We start from the raw sequence: 20,094 nt of genomic DNA on the forward strand, positions 1-20,094 counted from the left end.
AGATGAACAGATTGTTAGATATCAATCATTATCTTTTTAAAATTAATTTTATTTACACACATGCTATATCCATCAAACATACATTCCTCCTTCCTCCCTCCACCCATTCCTTAGTAACTTCTAATCTACTTCTGTCTTTGTGGATTTGCTATTTCTAGATATAGAAATAGCACTTATATAGATAAAAGCACTTATTATATAGCACTTTTATAGATGTGACATTATATAATATTTGTCCTTATGTGTCTTGTTTATTTCACTTAGCATAATGTTTTCAAGGTTCATTCATGTTGCAACATGTCTCAGAACTTCATTCTTTCTTATGAATGAATAGTATTCCATGGTGTGTATATACCACATTTTGTTTATCCATCCCTCTGTTGATGTGTGACACTTGGGTTCCTTCCATCTTTGGGGTAATGGTGAATAATGCCTCTGTGAACATCAGTGTGCAGATATATCTGCTTGAGTTCTCTGCTTTCAATTCTCTTGGGTATGTACCTAGAAGTGGGATTGTCAGACCATACAGTATCCTATACTTAACTTTCTGAGGATCCACCTAACAGTTTTCCACAGTTGCTGCGCTATTTTACATTTCCACCAGCAACGATTGAGTTTTTCTATTTCTCCAGATATTCTCCAACACTTATTTTTCTGTTCTTTTATTATTAGCCATTCTAGTGGCTGTGAAGAGGTATTTATTGTGTTTTTGGTTTGCATTTCCCTAATGGCTCACAATGTTCAGAATCTTTTCATATGCTTTGTGCTGGTTTGGATATACTATGTCTCTCAGAAAAAGGCATGATCTTTTTTTTTCTATCCCAGTGTTCTTTTTTTTTTAATTGAGATTTTTCACAAACTATACAATTATCCAAAGATCCAAACTGTACAATCAGTTGCCCATGGTACCATCATACAGCTGTGCATCCATCACTACAATTATTTTTTTTTAATTTTTAGAACATTTTCATTACTCCAGAAAAGAAATAAAGACAAAAAAAGGAAACTCAAATCCTCCAATACCCCTAACCTCCCCACCCCCCAATTACTGATTCATAGTTTTGGTATAGTGCATTTGTTATTGTTGATGAAAGAATGTTAAAACACTACTAAATGTAGTATATAGTTGGCAATAGGTATATATATTTTTTCCTATATGCCCCTCTATCATTAACTTCTAGTTATAGTGTCTTACATGTGTTCTAGTTCATGAGAGAGATTTCTAATATTTGTACAGTTAATCACAGACATTGTCCACCACAAGATTCAGTTTTATACATTCCCATCTTTTAACTTCCAACTTTCCTTCTGGTGACATATGTGACTCTGAGCGTACCCTTTCCATCACATTTACACCTTTCAGCACTGTTAGTTATTCTCACAATTTGCTACCATCACCTCTGTCCATTTCCAGACTAAGTTCACCCTAGTTGAACATTCTGCTCATAATCAGCAACCGCTCCCCATTCTTTAGCCTCTTTCTATATCCTGGTAACTTATATTTCATGTCTATGAGTTTATATATTATAATTAGTTCATATCATTGAGACCCTGCAATATTTGTCCTTATGTGTCTGTCTTATTTCACTCAATATAGTACCCTCAAGGTTTCTTCATCAACCCATTTTTTTAGTATCATTTTGTTCTCACACCATACATTCCATCCTAAGTAAACAATTGTTGGTTCCCTGTATAGTTATGTATTTATGTATTCAACACCATAGCCACTATATAAGGACATCTCCATTTCTTCCACAAAGATGGAGGAAGAGTCAAAGAAGGTAGAGGGACAAAAGAAAAAGAAAAAATAGAGAAAAAAAACATGACAGCCAGAAAGCAACAAAAGGAAAGAGAGCATTAAAATAAAGTAGAATATAGAGTCAGACAACATCACCAATGCCAGGAGTCCCACACCCTTTCCCTATGTCACCCCCGCCATATGCATTTAGCTTTCATATATTGCCTGTGCTATATTAAAGGAAGCATAATACAGTGTTTCTGTTTATTATAGTCTCTAGTTTGCATTGATTATATTTCCCCCGCAATCCCACCCTATTTGTGACACCTTGCAATGTTGAGGTTTATTTGTTCTACCTCATGTAAAAACATGTTTGTACCTTTAATTACAATCATTGAGCACCCTAGGTTTCTCTGAGTTAAAAAGTCCCAGTCTTTATCTTTCCTCTTTCATTCCTGTGTCCCACATGGTCCTAACCTTTCTCTTTCAATCATACTTAACAGTCATCTTTGTTCAGTGTACTTACATTGCTGTGCTATTTTCTCCCAAAATTGTTTTCCAAACTTCTCACTCCTGTCTTTTCCTTTCTGTCTTCAGTGCTTCCATTAATGTTTCCCATAGAGCAGGTATCTTGTTCACAAATTCTCTCATTGTCTGTTTGTCAGAGAATAGTTTAAGCTCTCCTTCATATTTGAAGGACAGTTTTGCCAGATATAGGATTCTTGGTTGGTGGTTTTACTCTTTCAGTATCTTAAATATATCACCCCACTTCCTTCTTGCCTCCATGGTTTCTATTGAGAAATGTGCACATAGTCTTATCAAGCTTCCTTTGTATGTGATGGATCACTTTTCTCTTGCTTCTTTCAGGATTCTCTATCTGTGATGTTTGATAATCTGATTATTATGTGTCTTGGCATGGGCCTATTCAGATATATTCTGTTTGGGGTACGCTGCACTTCTTGGATCTGTAATTTTATGTCTTTCATAAGAAATGGGAAATTTTCATTGTTTGTTTCCTCTATTATTGCTTCTGCTCCTTTTCCCTTCTCTTCTCCTGAGACACCAATGACATGTACATTCCTGCATTTCATTTAGTCCTTAAGTTCCCAGAGATGTTGCTTATATTTTTCCATTCTTTTCTCTATTTGTTCTTTTGTGTGTAGGCTTTCAGGTGCCTTGTTCTCCAGTTCCTGAGTGTTTTCTTTGCCTCTTAGAGATCTGCTGTTGTATGTTTCCATTGTGTCTTTCATCTCATGTGTTGTGCCTTTCATTTCCATAGATTCTAGCAGTTGTTTTTTCAAACTTTCGATTTCTACCTTTTGTACGCCCAGTGTTTTCATTATATGCTTCATCTTTTTATCCATATCTTCCCTAAACTTTTTGAATTAATTTAGTATTAGTTGTTTAAATTCCTGTATCTCAGTTGAAGTGTAAGTTTGTTCCTTTAACTGGGCCATAACTTCATTTTTCTTAGTGTAGGTTGTAGTTTTCTGTTGTCTAGACGTCTAGTTTCCTTGGTTACCCCAATCAGGTTTACCCAGACCAGAATGGGCTCAGGTCTTGGAAGGTGGGAATATTATCTGGTTTCCCTGAGGGTGTCTTAGAAGACTGTTACACCCTGTGAGGCCTCAAGTCACTGTGCTTTTCAGTCCAGCAGTTGGCTCCTGTCACTCTGTAGCTCCAGACTGGTGTAAGGAGGAGTGGCTCATGTCTGTTTTTCCTCCAGGCTCTGGGATCCAGTTCTGAATGGAAGGCAGGTAGTAGAGCTGGGCCCCACCTCTGTACTCTTAGGGAAGATAACCCCCCTAGGGAGAGGTCATTAGCATTTTAATAGTCTCTCCGCCTCTGCTATCTCCACCCTTGTCTGGGTCAGAGTGCTGGGAACTGAAAATGGCTGAGGCTTTCTCCACTGAGCTGAAAAAGGGACAGAAAGCCCCCTTCAGGGCCAGTCCATGGCCACCCTCCAGCTCTCCAAGTTCAGTTGTCACCAAAAGCCTCTGTCTGCCTGTTGGGGATTCAAAGATTGTATTGAGCAGTCTGCACTTTTTAATTAAAACCACAGTTGGAGCTCAGCTGAGCTATATTCGCTTGCTCAGAGTGTGTGGCTCTCTAGCACCACGAGGCTTTGCAGTTCGGGCCGTTGGGGGAGGGGGTCCCTGCTTGGATCCGCAGTTTTTACTTACAGATTTTGTGCTGTGATCTCAGGCATTCCTCCCAATTCGGGTTGGTGTATGATAAGTGGACAGTCACCTTTAGCTCCCTGCAGTTATTCCAGATTATTTACTAGTTGTTCCTGGTTGTTTATTAGTTGTTCCAGGGGGACAGACTAGCTTCCACTCCTCTCTATGCTGCCATCTTCTTCCATCTCCCCAGCCATGATCTTTTTATCCAATCTCCTGGGATATTTGGATTAGGTTGTTTCCATGGAGATATGACCCACCCAAATTAAGTGATGACTCTGATTAGATTATTTCCATGGATGTATGGCCCCACCCATTCAGTGTGGGTCTTAATTAAATCACTGGAGCCCTATGAGAGCTCAGAGAGAAGGAGCTTTGTGATGTAGCTAAGAGAGATATTTTGGAGATGGCCATAGAAAGCAGACTTTTGCTGACACTTTGGAGATACTAGCCCAGAGTTTGCCCTGAGAGGCAAAGCCTAGAGACATTTTGGAATGCCATTTTGAAATGCAGCCTGGAAGGCAAGTTATGTGCCTTCCAAGCTAACAGAGGTTTTCTTGATGTCAGTGGCCTTTCTCCAGTGAAGGTATACTTGGTTTGGACACTTTTATGGCTGTAGAGCTATAAATTTGTAACCAAATAAAACTCTTTTTATAGAAGCAAATCCATTTCTGGTATCTTGCATAATAGCAGCATTAGCAAACCAGAACATGCTTATTGGCCATTTGTATATCTTTGGAGAAATGTCTACTCAAGTCCTTTGACCATTTTTTAAATGGGTTGTCTTCTTTTTTCTTTCTACAACAAAAAGACAAACAATCCAATAATGTTTTAAACATATATGATGTGCTGGTTTGGAACTTTTATGTACCCCAGAAAATGCCATGTTCTTTAAATCCATTCTTGTGGTGCTGATCTATTGTGGGTGGGACCTTTGGTTAGGTTGTTTCAATTGGGATGTGAACCACCCAGTTCAAGGTGGGTCTTAATCCTTTACTGGAGACCTTTATGAGAGGATAAAAGGCAGAAATACACAGAGAGATAGCGGAGAGATGAGAAACACCCAGAGAAGTAAGAAAGACCCACAGGAGTTGAGAGAGAGAGAGAGAAAGAGAGAAAACCACTGAAACCAGAACCCAGGAGAGAAGGACCAGCAGATTGCCATGCATCTTCCATGTGACAGAGGAACCGTGTATGCCAGCAGCCTTTCTTCAGAGAAGGTATCCTCTTATTGGTACCTTAATTTGAACATTTTCATGGACTTAGAATTGTAATTTGTAACTTAATAAATCCCCATTCTTAAAAGGCAACCCATTTCTGATATACTGCATTCTGGCAGCTTTAGCACACCAAAACATATGGCCCACAAAAGGCATGTTCAAGGATGTCCTTAGCACCTTCACTCATAATAGCCAAAAAAATGTAAGCAACTCATATGTCCATCAAAAGGAAGATGAATATATAAATATGACAAGTCATAAAATGAAGTATTACACAGCAATAAAAAGAACAACCATCTACTATATTGAACATGATTGAATCTAACAGAAGTAATGTTGAGCTACAGAACCCAAATGCAAGAGTTCTACTCAGTGTTTCTGTTTACATGGAACTTCAAGAATAGGCAAAACTCGTCTTATGGTGGCATGAATCACAAGAATGCTGACCTCTAGGAGGGTATAGTGCCATAGAAAGAGGAAGATGGCATCTTTTGACTTGATGGCAATGTAATATTCTTGATCTATGAGGTAGTTACATTGATGTATACATATGGAAAAATTCATTGAGCTACACACTTAAGATTTTTATGTTTTACTGATAAATTCCATAACTTAATAAAATTCTTAAAATCTGACTGGATGCTCTGTGCTTACAGATGGGGCTGCAGATGTTGAGTTTCACTGTAGGTGATCTGACTTGGAAGACTTTTTGAGTTCATGACCTTTAATGTCAGTATCTTTAGTTTTTTCCTTTGGCCTGGTCAGACCCCAAAGAAAATTCTCCTAATTATCTGTCTTCACATCAGGACCTGGTACCTAAATACAAATAATGGACTGCAGGTTTCAGACTTCAGCATTGATGTGCATATAGTCATGTAATTCCCATTTCTTTGGTATGATTGATTTATTTCAGCCATCTGTAGCAAATTCCAGTACCCAAAATTCTCTGTTTTACCTTCTCTTGAAACTTAACATCCCAACCACTGTTAGAATAACAGAGGGAAAATATTCTAGTAGTGTGGAGTGAGAAGTGGGACCTAGGAATCCAACTGATCCTCAAATAGATATCACCTTTTTCCTTATTTTGTCCCCACCCCCCTCACTCCCAGATCCAGAGGTATTAAGGGGTGCCAGTTTCTAGGTCTTTGGAGGATTTAGCTTTGCCAGTTGTGTTAACTCAGTTACCACTCACTCATCAGTCTGCTTTCTGACATCTGAAATTTTACTACTGTTGGCTTTCCACTCTTCTGTGTTTGTGTATAAAATGTGTCATTTTACAAAATCACTTTACTTCTAGTACAGTTTTAGGAGGGAGTAAAATTAGATGCATGTATAATGTCTTTGCCCAGAAGCATGAGAATTCCTTAAGAAAGATACATTGTCTGTTATTAAACTGTTTGAAGATGTGAATATTGGCAGCTCCAAATTTCTTTGGAGGAAAAGCTTAAAAGCAGTAACTTCTTGCAAGGAAACATTTTGGAGATTTATTTACATAGAAAGCACATCTTTGCTTAGACCTTGGTTACAAATCAATACAAATAGCATCATTTTCTAAAGATATTGTTATTCACACTTGACATAATATTGACAAACCTCAATAGTCTGTACTTAAGAATATTATTTTTTAAAAATAAAAAGTATTTTTATTTTATGTAAGTACCTTGAGGGATTAACAGAGATTAGGGAATGAAGCCAGCATTATACTAATTTGGTCTGTTATAAAGAGAAACAGATGGAAAATTGGGCAATTAGGGGACCTAGGGACCTCCGTCCCATGATGCCTTGTATCTTGTAGATGCCCAAAGTGGCTCTGTTCAGCCTCCTCCCAGTATAAGTTTGATGACCCAACCTCTATATCTTCCTGAGTCTGTCAGTGCAGGTTTCAGAATACAGCTATTTGCCTGAAGACCTGGGTTGGGTGAGGTCATAGTAGCATGTGTCCTATGTTGTCTTAAATACTTAGTACAGATCCTGTTCTCTCTGACCTTCTCTGTTCCAACTGATGAACATAACTAAGATTACTCCAGCCTCCCCTTCAGCTCTTGCCTTGGCTTTGCATCTTTTGCTGCTCTCTTGGTCTCTATCTAATAAGGAAGTTTGGAGGATTAAATGAGATAAACTGTAAAATATGTCTAGTACAGTGACAATAATAGTAGCTTTTTAATAAATGATAACTACTACTATTACTACTACTACTACTATTCCAACTACTCCTACTACTGTCATTCTTCATTCGTACCCCACTCAAGAAGTCAAAAGAGCTTTTCTCTGAGATTTATTCATTCAACAAATATTTAGTGAGCATCTACTATGTGCTGGGAGCTGTTATAAATTCTGGAGATATGGCAGTAAACAACAAAATATCTCTGCTCTCATGACAGTTTCATTCTAGGTTATTAAATTTGTCAGTTATCCAAATTGGGGGTACCTGTCTTGTTTATAGTACTAAATGAAAGTTAAGACAAAAAAATAAAGGATGGAAGTTATATTCAGAATAGATATGGAGTTCCCCATCAGAAGACTGAATTTCATTGTTTAGATTTCCAAATTGGATGCCCCTCTTCCTATGGTTCACCAAGCTTTCACCAGGATGTTAGAGCTCCTTGTTTTGCCTCTGCCCCCTGCTGTTCAGAAATGCTTTCCTGACTAGTAGATGTAAACAGGCAACCTTGTTTCCTTTTTTGCCTTCAGGCAATGGTAGATCCGAAGCGAACATCAGCAACTTAAATTAATTACAGTGATGAAAACAAAATGATGCTTATTGGCACATGGGGTTTCTTCTGCCTCCAAGAATCCTAGAAATATTATTTTTAAAAATATGGACCATATAATTTTGATTCTGTACGTCTCTCTGCTGTGACCAAGTATCTATTGGCTGCCTAAATTCCCCCATTGCAGTCTGTTTCTCAGACCTAATATATCTTTAAATGCTTCATGATTCCTATACTTCTTAAGGAAGCATGTTTCATGTAAACAAACTGCCCAGGCTTCAGCAGTTGGTGAGTACAGATGTGAATCATTTAGGACGATATGCCATATTTTAGTACTTGAGTATTATGCTTGTTTGATGACCTGGAATGGGAAGTCTGGCCTCTCCAGATCTCCTTTCCAGGTATTCCCTCTAGGTGTCCTTGACTGGGATAAGGAATACACACTTACATAACCAGAGGTGGAGCTCGCAACACTGGAGTCCTCTTGCTCTGGTCTCGTCCTGCTCTTCTTCCATTCTGTTGTCACTTATTGCTCTGCTGGCTATGGGCCACTGACAATCTCTGAGCCACTGACCTCTAGCTTTCTTTTAGAAATTGAACTGACAAGAAAATACCCTCCATGTCTCATGATCAGCTCTTTCACGAAAGGCTCCTCTGGCAAATTTATAGAGCTGCTGATAACATTGTTCTTCGTGTATATGAGGGAGGCTGACATGTGAGATTACCAGATAAAGCCTCAATGATTCTTGCAGCCCATGTCTCCTCTGATATCCTGACCCTACTGCTCAGTCTAGCCCCATCAGCCCCACCTTCTTCACTCATGGTGGTTTTCCTTGGTGGCCTTCTGTTTTATTTTTCCATTGCAACCTTCAGGGGAGTCTCAGTTCATTCACACTTCAGTACATGTCTGAATCCTGTTTGGGCTGGATTCAACATCTTTGCCACAGGCCCCAAGCAAATCAGGAACTGTGTCTGCATGTCTGTTTTGGTCTGTGAAAATTAGGAGTTAGATCAGTGCAAAGCATAGCATGCAAAATGACAATATTGCCTATGACTGTTCAATAGCCTAACATGGTTAGATCCCAGCTAGTCAAAATAGTTACTATCACATTCAAAGTTCCAAACTTATACCTCCCTTGATATGTATTATTTCACCCATCCCCAATCTTTATGCTGAAATTTCTATTCCCTAAAGGTCACAAGGTCATCAATGTCAAGTAGGTCTAATATGATGTTGACATTAAAATAATTGACATTGAAACACAGATTATTTATGAATCTTTACATTTAGGTGGCATGCTTTTATTGGAATGTGCTTTTAATTGGGTTCAGAGGTGGATTGATGTAGAGATTCCTGGTACCCCTTCTCTATCTGCGTGTTTGCTTCCCCTTGTTTGGAACTCCTTTAGAAAAGCAGGTGGTCAGAAACTTGCTCCCTCACTTCCATAAGATTGTTGTACCTAATCAAAATCACTCGAAGAATCTAGCTTTCCATTTCATTTCTAAATATCAATTCACAGACCCCAAAATAATAAATAATCTTTTATTGTACCAGCTACTTCACATAGGCCTATCTATTCTATCTTCAGAAGAATTCTCTTCTCTATTTACTGCATTCATTGAGGCACACATCATCTGTTACCTGGATGTTGCAGTGTGCTTCTCATATAGCTCCATTTCTCTGAGCTCTCTAATCTGTTGACAACCCATCTAACACACTGAGTACCTCAGTAATCTTTCTAAAGCTAAACATAACCTTCTCAGGTTTAATCCCCTACCTCACACCACCACCACCACCACCAGTTAATGCAGTGTCTATTCACCTTAGTGAGGGTCATCCTAGCCCCTTCACTATATATTCCTTGTCAATCTGTTCATACTCATATCCCGAGGCTTCTTCAACTCATATGTATGTATATTTTAGCAACACCAAAGTTTTTTCATTTCACTGAACTTACCATGCTATTTCAGTGCCCTGGTTCACTCTGTTCTTTCTGCCTACAATGCCATTTCTCCCATTATGTATCAATCCTGAGGTTTTGGTATGTTGTGTTCTCATTTTCATTCATCTCTATATATTTAGCAATTTCTCTTGCTATTTCTTCTTTAACCCACTGATTGTTTAGGAGTGTGTTGTTTAACCTCCAGGTATTTGTGAATTTTCTAAGTCTCTGATGGTTATTGACTTCTAATTGTATTCCATTGTGGTCAGAGAATGTGCTTTGAATAATTTCAATCTTTTTAAATTTATTGAGCCTTGTTTTATGTCCCAGCATATGATCTATTCTGGAGAAAGTTCCATGAGCACAGAAAAGTATGTGTATCCTGGTGATTTGGGATGTAATGTCCTGTATATGTCTGTTAAGTCTAATTCATTTATCAGATTGTTTAGGTTTTCAATTTCCTTATTGGTCTTCTGTCTGGTTGATCTATGTATAGGAGAGAGTGATGTGTTGAAGTCTCCCACAATTATTGTGGAAACATCAATTGCTTCCTTTAGTTTTGCCAGTGTTTCTCTCATGTATTTTGTGGCACCTTGATTGGGTGCATAGACATTTACAATTGTTATTTCTTCTTGCTGAATTGCCCCTTTTATTAGTATGTAGTGGCCTTCTTTGTCTCTCAAAACATCCCTGCATTTGAAGTCTATTTTATCTGAGATTAATATTGCTACACCTGCTTTCTTTTGGCTGTAGCTTGCATGAAATATTTTTTCCCATCCTTTCACTTTCAGTTTCTTTGTGTCCCTGTGTCTAAGATGAGTCTCTTGTATGCAACATATTGATGGTTCATTTTTTTTTGATCCATTCTGCGAATCTATATCTTTTAATTGGGGAGTTTAATCCATTTACATTCAACGTTATAACCGTGAAGGCATTTCGTGAATCAGCCATCTTATTCTTTGGTTTATGTTTGTCAAATTTTTCCCTCTGACTATTAATATCCTTTATTGTACCCATACCGAATCTCTTTAGTACTGAACCTTTCTCCAAGTCTCTCTGTCCTTTCTTTGTTTCTCTGTCTGTAGGGCTCTCTTTAGTATCTCCAGTAGGGCAGGTCTCTTGTTAGCAAATTCTCTCAGCATTTGTTTGTCTGTGAAAAATTTAAGCTCTCCCTCAAATTTGAAGGAGAGCTTTGCTGGATAAAGTATTCTTGGCTGGATATTTTTCTCACTCAGAATTTTAAATATATCGTGCCACTGCCTTTTCGCCTCCATGGTGGCTGCTGAGTAGTCACTACTTAGTCTTATGCTGTTTCCTTTGTATGTGGTGAATTGCTTTTCTCTTGCTGCTTTCAGAACTTGCTCCTTCTTTTCTGTGTTTGACAGTGTGATCAGTATATGTCTCGGAGTGGGTTTATTTGGATTTATTCTATTTGGAGTTCGCTGAACATTTATGATTTGTGTATTTACGTTGTTTAGAAGATTTGGGAAGTTTTCCCCAACAATTTCTTTGAATACTCTTCCTAGACCTTTACCCTTTTCTTCCCCTTCTGGGACACCAATGAGTCTTATATTCGGACGTTTCATATTATCTATCATATCCCTAAGGTCCATTTCGATTTTTTCAATTTTTTTCCCCATTCTTTCTTTTATGCTTTCATTTTCCATTCTGTCATCTTCCAGGTCACTGATTCGTTGTTCAACTTCCTCTAGTCTTGTACTATGAGTGTCCAGAATCTTTTTAATTTGGTCAACAGTTTCTTTAATTTCCATAAGATCATCCATTTTTTTATTTAGTCTTGCAATGTCTTCTTTATGCTCTTCTAGGGTCTTCTTGATTTCCTTTGTCTCCCGTACTATGGTCTCATTGTTCATCTTTAGTTCTTTGAGTAGCTGCTCTAGGTGCTGTGTCTCTTCTGATCTTTTGATTTGGGTGCTTGGGCTTGGGTTATCCATATCATCTGGTTTTTTCATATGCTTTATAATTTTCTGTTGTTTTTGGCCTCGTGGCATTTGCTGAACTTGATAGGGTTGTTTTAGGATTTGTAGACCAATTGAAGTCCTTATCTCTAATTTATCAGATCTACAGCTTCGTGGAGTACACTTTCTCTAACTAACAAGCAGGTGGCATCCACGAGCCACCTGTTCTCCACAAGCCAGTTCTCCCCTGCTTAGCCTTTTTGGTGAGTGGGGGAGTGAGTCTTGTGGGGTCCAATTGGTGTACCAAGCTTGCGTGTGTAGTTGGTGTTGCCTGCCCTGAATATGGGGCGTGTTTCTGGGCAGTCAGGGAGGGGGGGTGGCCCTAACAATCAAATATCCCTGGTGATCCTAGAGTTTTAAAGCTGCTGCAATAGTCTAATCCTTCAGTTCAGTCCTGCCACAGTTTGTCTCTGCCACTGACCCACAAGTCCTTGGGAGCGTATGGCTCCTGAGACTTGCAAGTGGGCCCCTCTTCCAGGCTGTGCACCCCGGGTCCTCTGTTGAGGGATGACTGTGCTATGTCACAGGTGAGTGCCGTCCCCCCAGGGCAGTTCTGGGCTGCTGGGCTGTGTAGGGAGGCTCCCAGTCTGCTCAAATGATGGCTGAATGGGGCTTTGTTAATTCACACTGCTCCACCTTCCCAACTCTGGGACAGTCAGCTGAGGTTGCAGGGAAGGCTAATGTCCACGCCCAGTTTTGTGGTGTGTGCCTGTTATTTGGAGCACTTCGGTCACACTGGGTTGTCTGGGGCAGCTCTGGGCTATGGAGCTGGTGATGGGCAGGAGTGTTTCCTGTCCACCAGGATGATGGCTGTGAGCGGACACCCCCCTTTTCTTGGGAAGTTGTGGTGTTTAGGGAATTTTCTCAGCCACTGGATTATTGCCTTTTGTCTCAGAGCTCTCTTAGTTCTGCTCTTGACTTGACCTGCCCAAATTGCAAGTCTGTGAAGCTTTCTGTATTGGGCTTCTTAGAGTAATTGTTTTAGAAAAAGAAAAAAGGATTAAAAAAAAAAAAAAAACAAAAACAAAAAACAAACAAACAAAAAAAAAACGGGCCCTCCTTAGAGATCTAATGGGTTATTGAAATGCTAAGAGACAAAGCAACCAGGGCCATTAAGGAAAGGTCCACAGGGCAGAGAGATCAGCTTTTCTTCGGGATTTGCATATGCGCCTCAGGGCCTGAGCTCTGCCCTTCCCCTTTCTATGTTCACCAGAACTCCAAAAATCCTCCGCTTTTATTTTGGAGTTTTTCGTGTTGTTTTTTTTCTATGCCTGTCTCCTCTCTGCTGGGCTGGCTGCTCTCAGCTTCTCTGGTGTCTGGTCTCAGTCTATCTGTGGTTGCAGTTTGGATCAGTAGAATGAGTTTCCAATAAGAGCTGCCACTGCAGTTCTCCCTTCTCCTCCCCGGAGCTGGCAGCCCCTCCTCCCACGGGACTGAGCCTGGCAGGGAGGGGCGCGGGTCCCCTGGCCGCAAAAACTTCCAGATTTCGCTGATCTCAGCAGTTCCACGAGTGTTGTATGAAGTATGCCCAAAGTCGGATTGCTCTGTGGTGTCCAGTCCACGCAGTTCCTGGCTTTCTACCTACTTTCCTGGAGGAGTAACTAAAACATACAGCTCACCAGTCCGCCATCTTGCCCCGCCTTCATATCTTCATTTTTAAGCTTGCCAAAAAGCACCCAACATTACAGACTTCTGAAAATGCCAATAAAGATGTGCAAAAATGTCTGGACCAAGTTCCTAGACTGCTCTGCTCTTTGAAGCACCCAGTGGCTCCTTGAGGCTGTGACTTAGGATAGAGCCCCATGTCCGAGGATAGTTTGGTTTTGGGGATTTCCCATTAAACATGGGGAAAACAAAGGCATTGTAACTAAAAGTAGATTCAGTTCCTGGCAACATCACTTCACATTTGAGAGTTCTGGGCAACTGAGCCTCAATTTTCGTGTCTCTAAACTGCAGATAAGACTATGAAGCTAAGTCATGCAACTATTGCAAATACTAATAAAAAATGGATGTGAAGCACTACTGCAGATAGTGGGTACAAAGTAATGTTCGTTTCCTGTCCTCCATTTCATGTGATTCCTTTATTTCACCGTCTTCACTGCCACTCCTCTCAAGAAACAGATATCGACCAGAATTCAGGCGACACAAAGCTGCTTCATCATGGGATTATGACCTGATTGAGGCACAGGACATAGACAGCAATGATGAAGTTGGGAATACAGGGAGAGTCCAGATATATGCTATGTGATAGAGAATAACTGCTCAGATATCCCACTGTTATGAATTTCTCTTTATCTCTCTTCATTTTCTTCTGCCCACCCCCATGCTTTATAAGTAGGATAACTCCTGAATTTGTAAACATATCTGCTCTATGGGATTTAGGATTTTAATACAATTCCATGGATCCGATTTGGTCATATTTCTTGTTCTGCATAAGTCCATGACAAATGCAGACTCACTGTAGACCCAGATGTAGATCCAGGCTATGACCAATAATACCTCAATCTATGCTTGCTGATAACTGAAATTTATTCGACAGTTAGGCCATGTGTTGTGGAAGGCAAAACATAGGCTTTGGAGTTAGATAGAATGGATTCAGATAATCTCTCTACCATTTACCAGCTATATGGCTTTGTACCTTTTAGAGCCTAAATTTTTCTTCTCTGAACTAGGGATAATAGTTCCTGAATCATGGTAAAAATTAAATAAAGTAATGCATGTAAACACATGATTCGTAACAGGTGTCCTGGTACCTATGAGGTGATATTGCTTCCATTAAATATAATATACAAAGATCTCTGGGGCGGTAATTCAGCAACTTACCTTCAGTGAAACCCAGGCAAAAGTGACTGGGATGGTAGTTCTTCCCTGAGCCCAAGGTTTGTTGCCTTTGATGAAGGTTGGGACTATACTAGGGACTACAGGCAGGAAATCATCAAGCAGAATCTAACAAAAAGCTCCAATAGCAGTGCTGCATAAAGCAGAAAAGAAAACTCTAGCTACAGGTGTCCTTCAGACATTCTTTTAGGTAGAAGTAGCAATTCTGTCTAAAGGGAGGTGATTTGGGAAGGGAAGCATACAAGAGTGCTATCACTGTACCCACTAAACAAGCACACATTCTGACACCTAGATAATGAGTGACTAGACAGAGCTTTGGGGATGTGTCTGCTGATTTTCATAGCCAGGTGGCTCTATTTCCCATTTTCCCAGTCAGAGTTAAAGCCACAAGAGTCTGCCTAAAGAAATAGGAATAAGGAAAATGACAGCAAGAGCCAGAGAAGGTATGAGTGCATGTGTATGTGTGTGTGCCTGTGAACCCCCCCACACACACCTGTTACGGATGAAGTGTTTCCAGGCATGCTCTGAACTTTATGCTCAAGTTATCCAGCTCCATGTAATATGGAATGGTTTCTCAGCTTCTTGCTAGGACATCCAGGCACCAGATTTAGCCTGCAACTTCTGTGGTCCTAAACTTCTCATTGACATCAGAGAGAAAAAACTATGGGCCTGGAACTTACCCTTGTCTATTCATCTGCTCCAGAAATTCAGATGTGAAGACTCCACTCTACCCACCAGGGAGAGGCCTTAAGGGGACAGGGTAACAAGCTCTTGGTTAGAGACATGCATTACACATGTATTAATTGTTCTGTTTTCCCCTTACTCCCTCTAGGACAGATGCTCTAGGGCAATGGTCCTTAAACTTTGATATTCAGAAGAGTTACCTGGGGAGCTTGTTTAATATGCAAATCTCAGCTCCACCTCCAGAGATTCTTTCCTGAAGCCAGGGGTCAGTTATTCTGAGGCAGGTAGTTCTAAGGGCAGACTTGGAGGAAACACAGTCCTTAGGAAGAGTGTCAGGGTGGATACCCTGCTAGTGTGAGCCCAAAAGAAGGTGGGGAAAGACCCCCTCAGCCCTTCCCTGCCAGATTCAGGTTTCCCCTAGCTAGCTCACAGCTTGAGATGTGTAGAGGGTTTTTATTCCCCTAAATGGAAATTCCTTTTTGGTTTGCTGCTGTTGGAAGTAATTCCTCTTCACAATGAAATCCCAAAACATAGACATGAAGAAAAGGAGAAAGTTGAGTCTCACCCTCACATTATTTATTTTTGATCTTTGTAAAGTGTTTTTTTATTCACAAACCTATATTTATATAAATGGGATATATTTTATACAATATTTTATAATTTTATTTTTGAAAATAGTTCATTGGGGACATCGTTACATATCAATACATATTTATCTACTTTAAAATTTTAAATTTTTAGCCATTGATAAAGTGATAAAGTTTCACTGAGAAACTTTATCAAAGAGTATACTATGCCCTGAGATCATCTCTTTTTAAATAAATCTACTTTAATATTTCCACATGCATTAGTTTTACAGGCTCCACCACCTTTATTACTTAGTACATGTTGCTTGCTTTTTTGAGAAGAGAAGAAACCAACTGAAAAATGCCTATGAAAATACATGAACAATGGAAAACAAGGTTGAACCCTATGGAAAGGGAGGCAAGAATTCCAGATTCTTTCCATTCACCTATTCCCTTGGGTCAAAGGTTATGCAATCAAATTAGATATATAACACAAGACAGTTGCCATTGCAATACTCGATGTATATATCAAATATTGAAGCCTTCAAAATGTTTTTATTTCCATCCTCACATGCAAAGACTCTAGCATCATCACAGCCTTTAGTGTCACTCTAGCTGCTGGTTACATACTAATTAGTCATATACACACACACACACACAGACACACACATGCATGTATTTTGCATTGGTTGGGTTTTAATAAAAGATGAAAAGTCTGGAGTAAAAATTTAATGCAATAATATAGATTGGATTCAAGACTAATGCTTTTTGTGGGCTATGCCAAGAAACATGGGGACTGTTAGAAATAAATGACGTAACATGACAAATGTAATGAGTGACATTATCAAAGTTGCAAGCCACACTGAAACTATAATAAATGTGTAAGGCAATACCTCCATGAGGCTTGATGGAAATAAAAAACACCAGTAGACATGGGATGTGATATTTTTGGTTTTATTTTCATTGAACATGTGGTTCAATGATGTGATAATACAAAGCATGCTATGCAGTATCTGATATGTCTACATTACATATGAAAAAGAAAAGGAAACTTGATTGCTTGGGAAAGAATCCCTTGCCTTATAGGTTGAAAACAGGAAATTACTGCAGCTAGAATTAATTTTAAGATATCAACATGAACCTCTGACTTCCCTTTTACTAAAATAATTTAAGCTGTTTCTTGTTTTGTGCCACCTACTACCAGAAGTCAAGTAGGGTGTTATAAATGTGCATTCCCCAACTTCTAAGATTTAGTTCGTTATGAAAGTGCTCTTCATATCGTCATTCACAGCATCAACTGGGATCTTACTAGAAACGCAAATTCTTGAGCCCTGCCCTAGAACTATTGAATTGGTATCTGTGGTGGTGATTTTCAGTAATTTGAGTTTTAGCAAGCTCTCCAGGAATTTTCATGCACACTAAAGTTTGAGAAGGTTTACTTCTCACTCTTCATTTGGGAATGCAGGATGTTCATGAAGGAAGTCAGTGCTGAGTATGGAGTGGCATTGTAGGAAAGCAAGGATGCATTTAGAAAGTCTGGCCTACATTTTAATTATATTTATAAAGAAGGCCAGCATGAAGCTACTTCTGTTAAGGAGCAGTTGCATACGGGGGCTAAGCAATATCAACCACACAGTGTTGTAAAATGGGGAGCACATAGGGAAGTCCTGAACTACAAAGCCCTGGAACTTCAGGGGAGCCTTTGAATTTGTGTAACATTTTATAACATGGGCAGAGAGCAATGTATTTTGTCTTATTTAAGTGAAAAATATTTTCAATTCTTTGATTTCAGCAGACCTATAAAGAAGAAAAGACAGGCCTCTTAATCTACATAAGACAGAATACTGAAATAATATAGCTAATTCTTGAGATTCTGGGAGTGTGAAAGCCTGGGATTATGAGATACAATTGTGGGCTGAAAATATGTGGGCCTCCGTAAAATCTACTCATATAAGGGCTATCCAATTTTTATATTATAATATTATTACTCCCAAAATTGCAGAGGTAAGTAATAAAATTAATTTAGTATTTACTGATCAAAAGTTGTTTAAAAAGGATAACATTGTTAATAAAAGACTGAGATTCTGGTCAACAAATATTTAGCAACTATATATACCATGTCATAATTTGTCTTAGGGTTTAAGGATATAGAAAGTGTTGAGACAAATTCAAATGGGAAATCAAATACATGATATCAACCCAAATGATGTTCTGATTTTTTAAAATGTTAAATGTTACCATAAGAAAAATGTTACTCTTCCGAAGAGTTTCCTGAGAGCCTGTTTTATGTCCCTGTTCCTAACGCTGTAGATAAAGGGATTAAACATGGGTGTGACCACTGTGTACATGAGAGCTCCAATGATGTCCTTGTCATTGGAATTGCTAAATTTTGGGAAAAGATACTGCCCAAATATTGCCCCATAATATAGAGATACCACAGAGAGGTGGGAACCACATGTGGACAAAGCTTTGCAGAACCCCTTGGTTGAAGTTATTTTCAGGATGGTGGCCCCAATGTAGCCATAAGAGACCAGGATACATATAAATGGGAGAGTAATGACCACTACCCCTACTGTGAACATGACCAACTCATTGAGGAAGGTGTTTGAGCAGGACAGCTTGAGCAGGGCAGCAAGGTCACAGAAAAAGTGGGGGATGTTGTTCTTAGCACAGAAAGACAGCCGGGTTAGAAGAAATGTGTGGGAGAGCGAGCTGGCACAGGAAAGAAACCAGGATACAGCTACTAGTAAGGTACACAGCCCCTCCCTCATGACAGTGGTGTAGTGGAGGGGATGACAGATGGCAACGTAGTGGTCATATGCCATTGATGTAATAAGAAAGCTGTCCAGGTCAGTGAAAAATATGAAAAAGTACATCTGTGCAATGCACCCCACATAGGGGATGGGTTGGTGATCAGTCTGCATGTCCATCAACATCTTTGGGACAGTCACAGATGAGAAAGAGACATCGGTGAAGGCCAAGTGGGTGAGGAAGAAGTACATGGGGGTGTGGAGATGAGAGTCCAGCCTGATGAGCAGGATGATAAGCAGGTTCCCCAGCACCGTCGTGAGGTACATGCCCAGGAACAGAGTGAAGAACATCTTCTGCTGTTCCAGCTGGATTGGGAGCCCTAGGAGGAGGAATTCAGATACGCTGCTACGGTTCTCCCAGCTCATGCTAGTCTTGTCTCTGCTGGGGATGAAGAATGGTTAAGAATATCAGGGACTCTGAAGTAATTGTTTTGGGCTGTCATATTTTAAAGATACATGTTTAACTTCAGAAGTGAGAAATTTAACCTGCTTCTGTTTCTATTGGCACAGAAGGAATTAGTAAATTGTCATTGAAGCAAATGTTAACACAGAGCCACCATTTCTTGGTTTACTGTCAAAAAAAAAAAAGATTCTTGCACCTGCAATGCTAAGAACCAGACCATGGAAAATGTTGCCTCAGCCAAGTTAATTCCCGGTGGTTAGTATGCCAAATCATCAACTCTGGCATATCTACCACTAGAAGATTTGACTTCAACACCCACTAAATTTCAGATGTGAGATGTTGTTTTCAAATAAAAGTGTGCAAGGGTTAGTATTTTCTTCCTCAAAGAGCAATCATCAATGTACATTGGTTTTGATGTGTTTTAATTCAATAGAGTCCCCAAGAAACTTTGAATTGTATCAATCCATTCTCCCTCCTGCAGTCAAAAAGATCTTTTTTAAACTCTAAATTTCAACATGCCTTCTCTTGTTTAAAAACTCTCAATGGATATCCACTGATCTTAATTTGAAGTGTAACAAACCTAATATGCCTTAAAGGCCCTAAGAATCTGTGTCTCTCCTAAATTTTCAAACTCTTCCTCCCACCCCCAACTCACCACTCACATCACTTTCACCCTACTGCTTTCTCTGTTCCTGCTTCCCTGGAAAGGCACATTTACATTTGATGTTATTGAGAATGTTCTCGCTTTGTGGTAGTGTGTTTCCTGGGATCCAATATCATATTGAAAAAGCAAAGACCTATCTAGCTCCCAGTAAGCATTTTAGGCAAATTTATTTATATTTTATTGTCTGCTATCAACCCAGACCAGGTTAAATGACAACTCAACACCGTCTTAAATTATATTCAAAATGTATCTTTTCTAATTGATTCCCAATTCAGCTCCCCTTCCCTCCCTAGGCAATATTACGCTACTTCTATCATAAAAAATAGTGAGGCATATTACATAAGATGTCCAATGAAGT

General features: G+C 39.4%; 1 protein-coding gene across 1 annotated transcript in view; it reads right to left on the minus strand.

Annotated features, from left to right (window-relative positions):
- The window catches only part of LOC119545526 (olfactory receptor 1L4-like), a 35,815-nt gene extending 16,780 nt beyond the window's left edge, over nucleotides 1-19,035 (minus strand). Inside the window, exons 1-2 of the mRNA XM_037851120.1 lie at nucleotides 18,539-19,035; nucleotides 13,201-13,210 (exon numbers count right to left, since the gene is read on the minus strand). Coding sequence (XP_037707048.1) covers nucleotides 13,201-13,210; nucleotides 18,539-19,035 — 507 coding nt within the window. The remainder of the gene's footprint in view (nucleotides 1-13,200; nucleotides 13,211-18,538) is intronic.
- Nucleotides 19,036-20,094: the final 1,059 nt, after the last annotated feature.

The sequence above is a fragment of the Choloepus didactylus genome, chromosome 10 (assembly GCF_015220235.1).
Source record: "Choloepus didactylus isolate mChoDid1 chromosome 10, mChoDid1.pri, whole genome shotgun sequence".
Classification (NCBI taxonomy): Eukaryota; Metazoa; Chordata; class Mammalia; order Pilosa; family Megalonychidae; genus Choloepus; species Choloepus didactylus.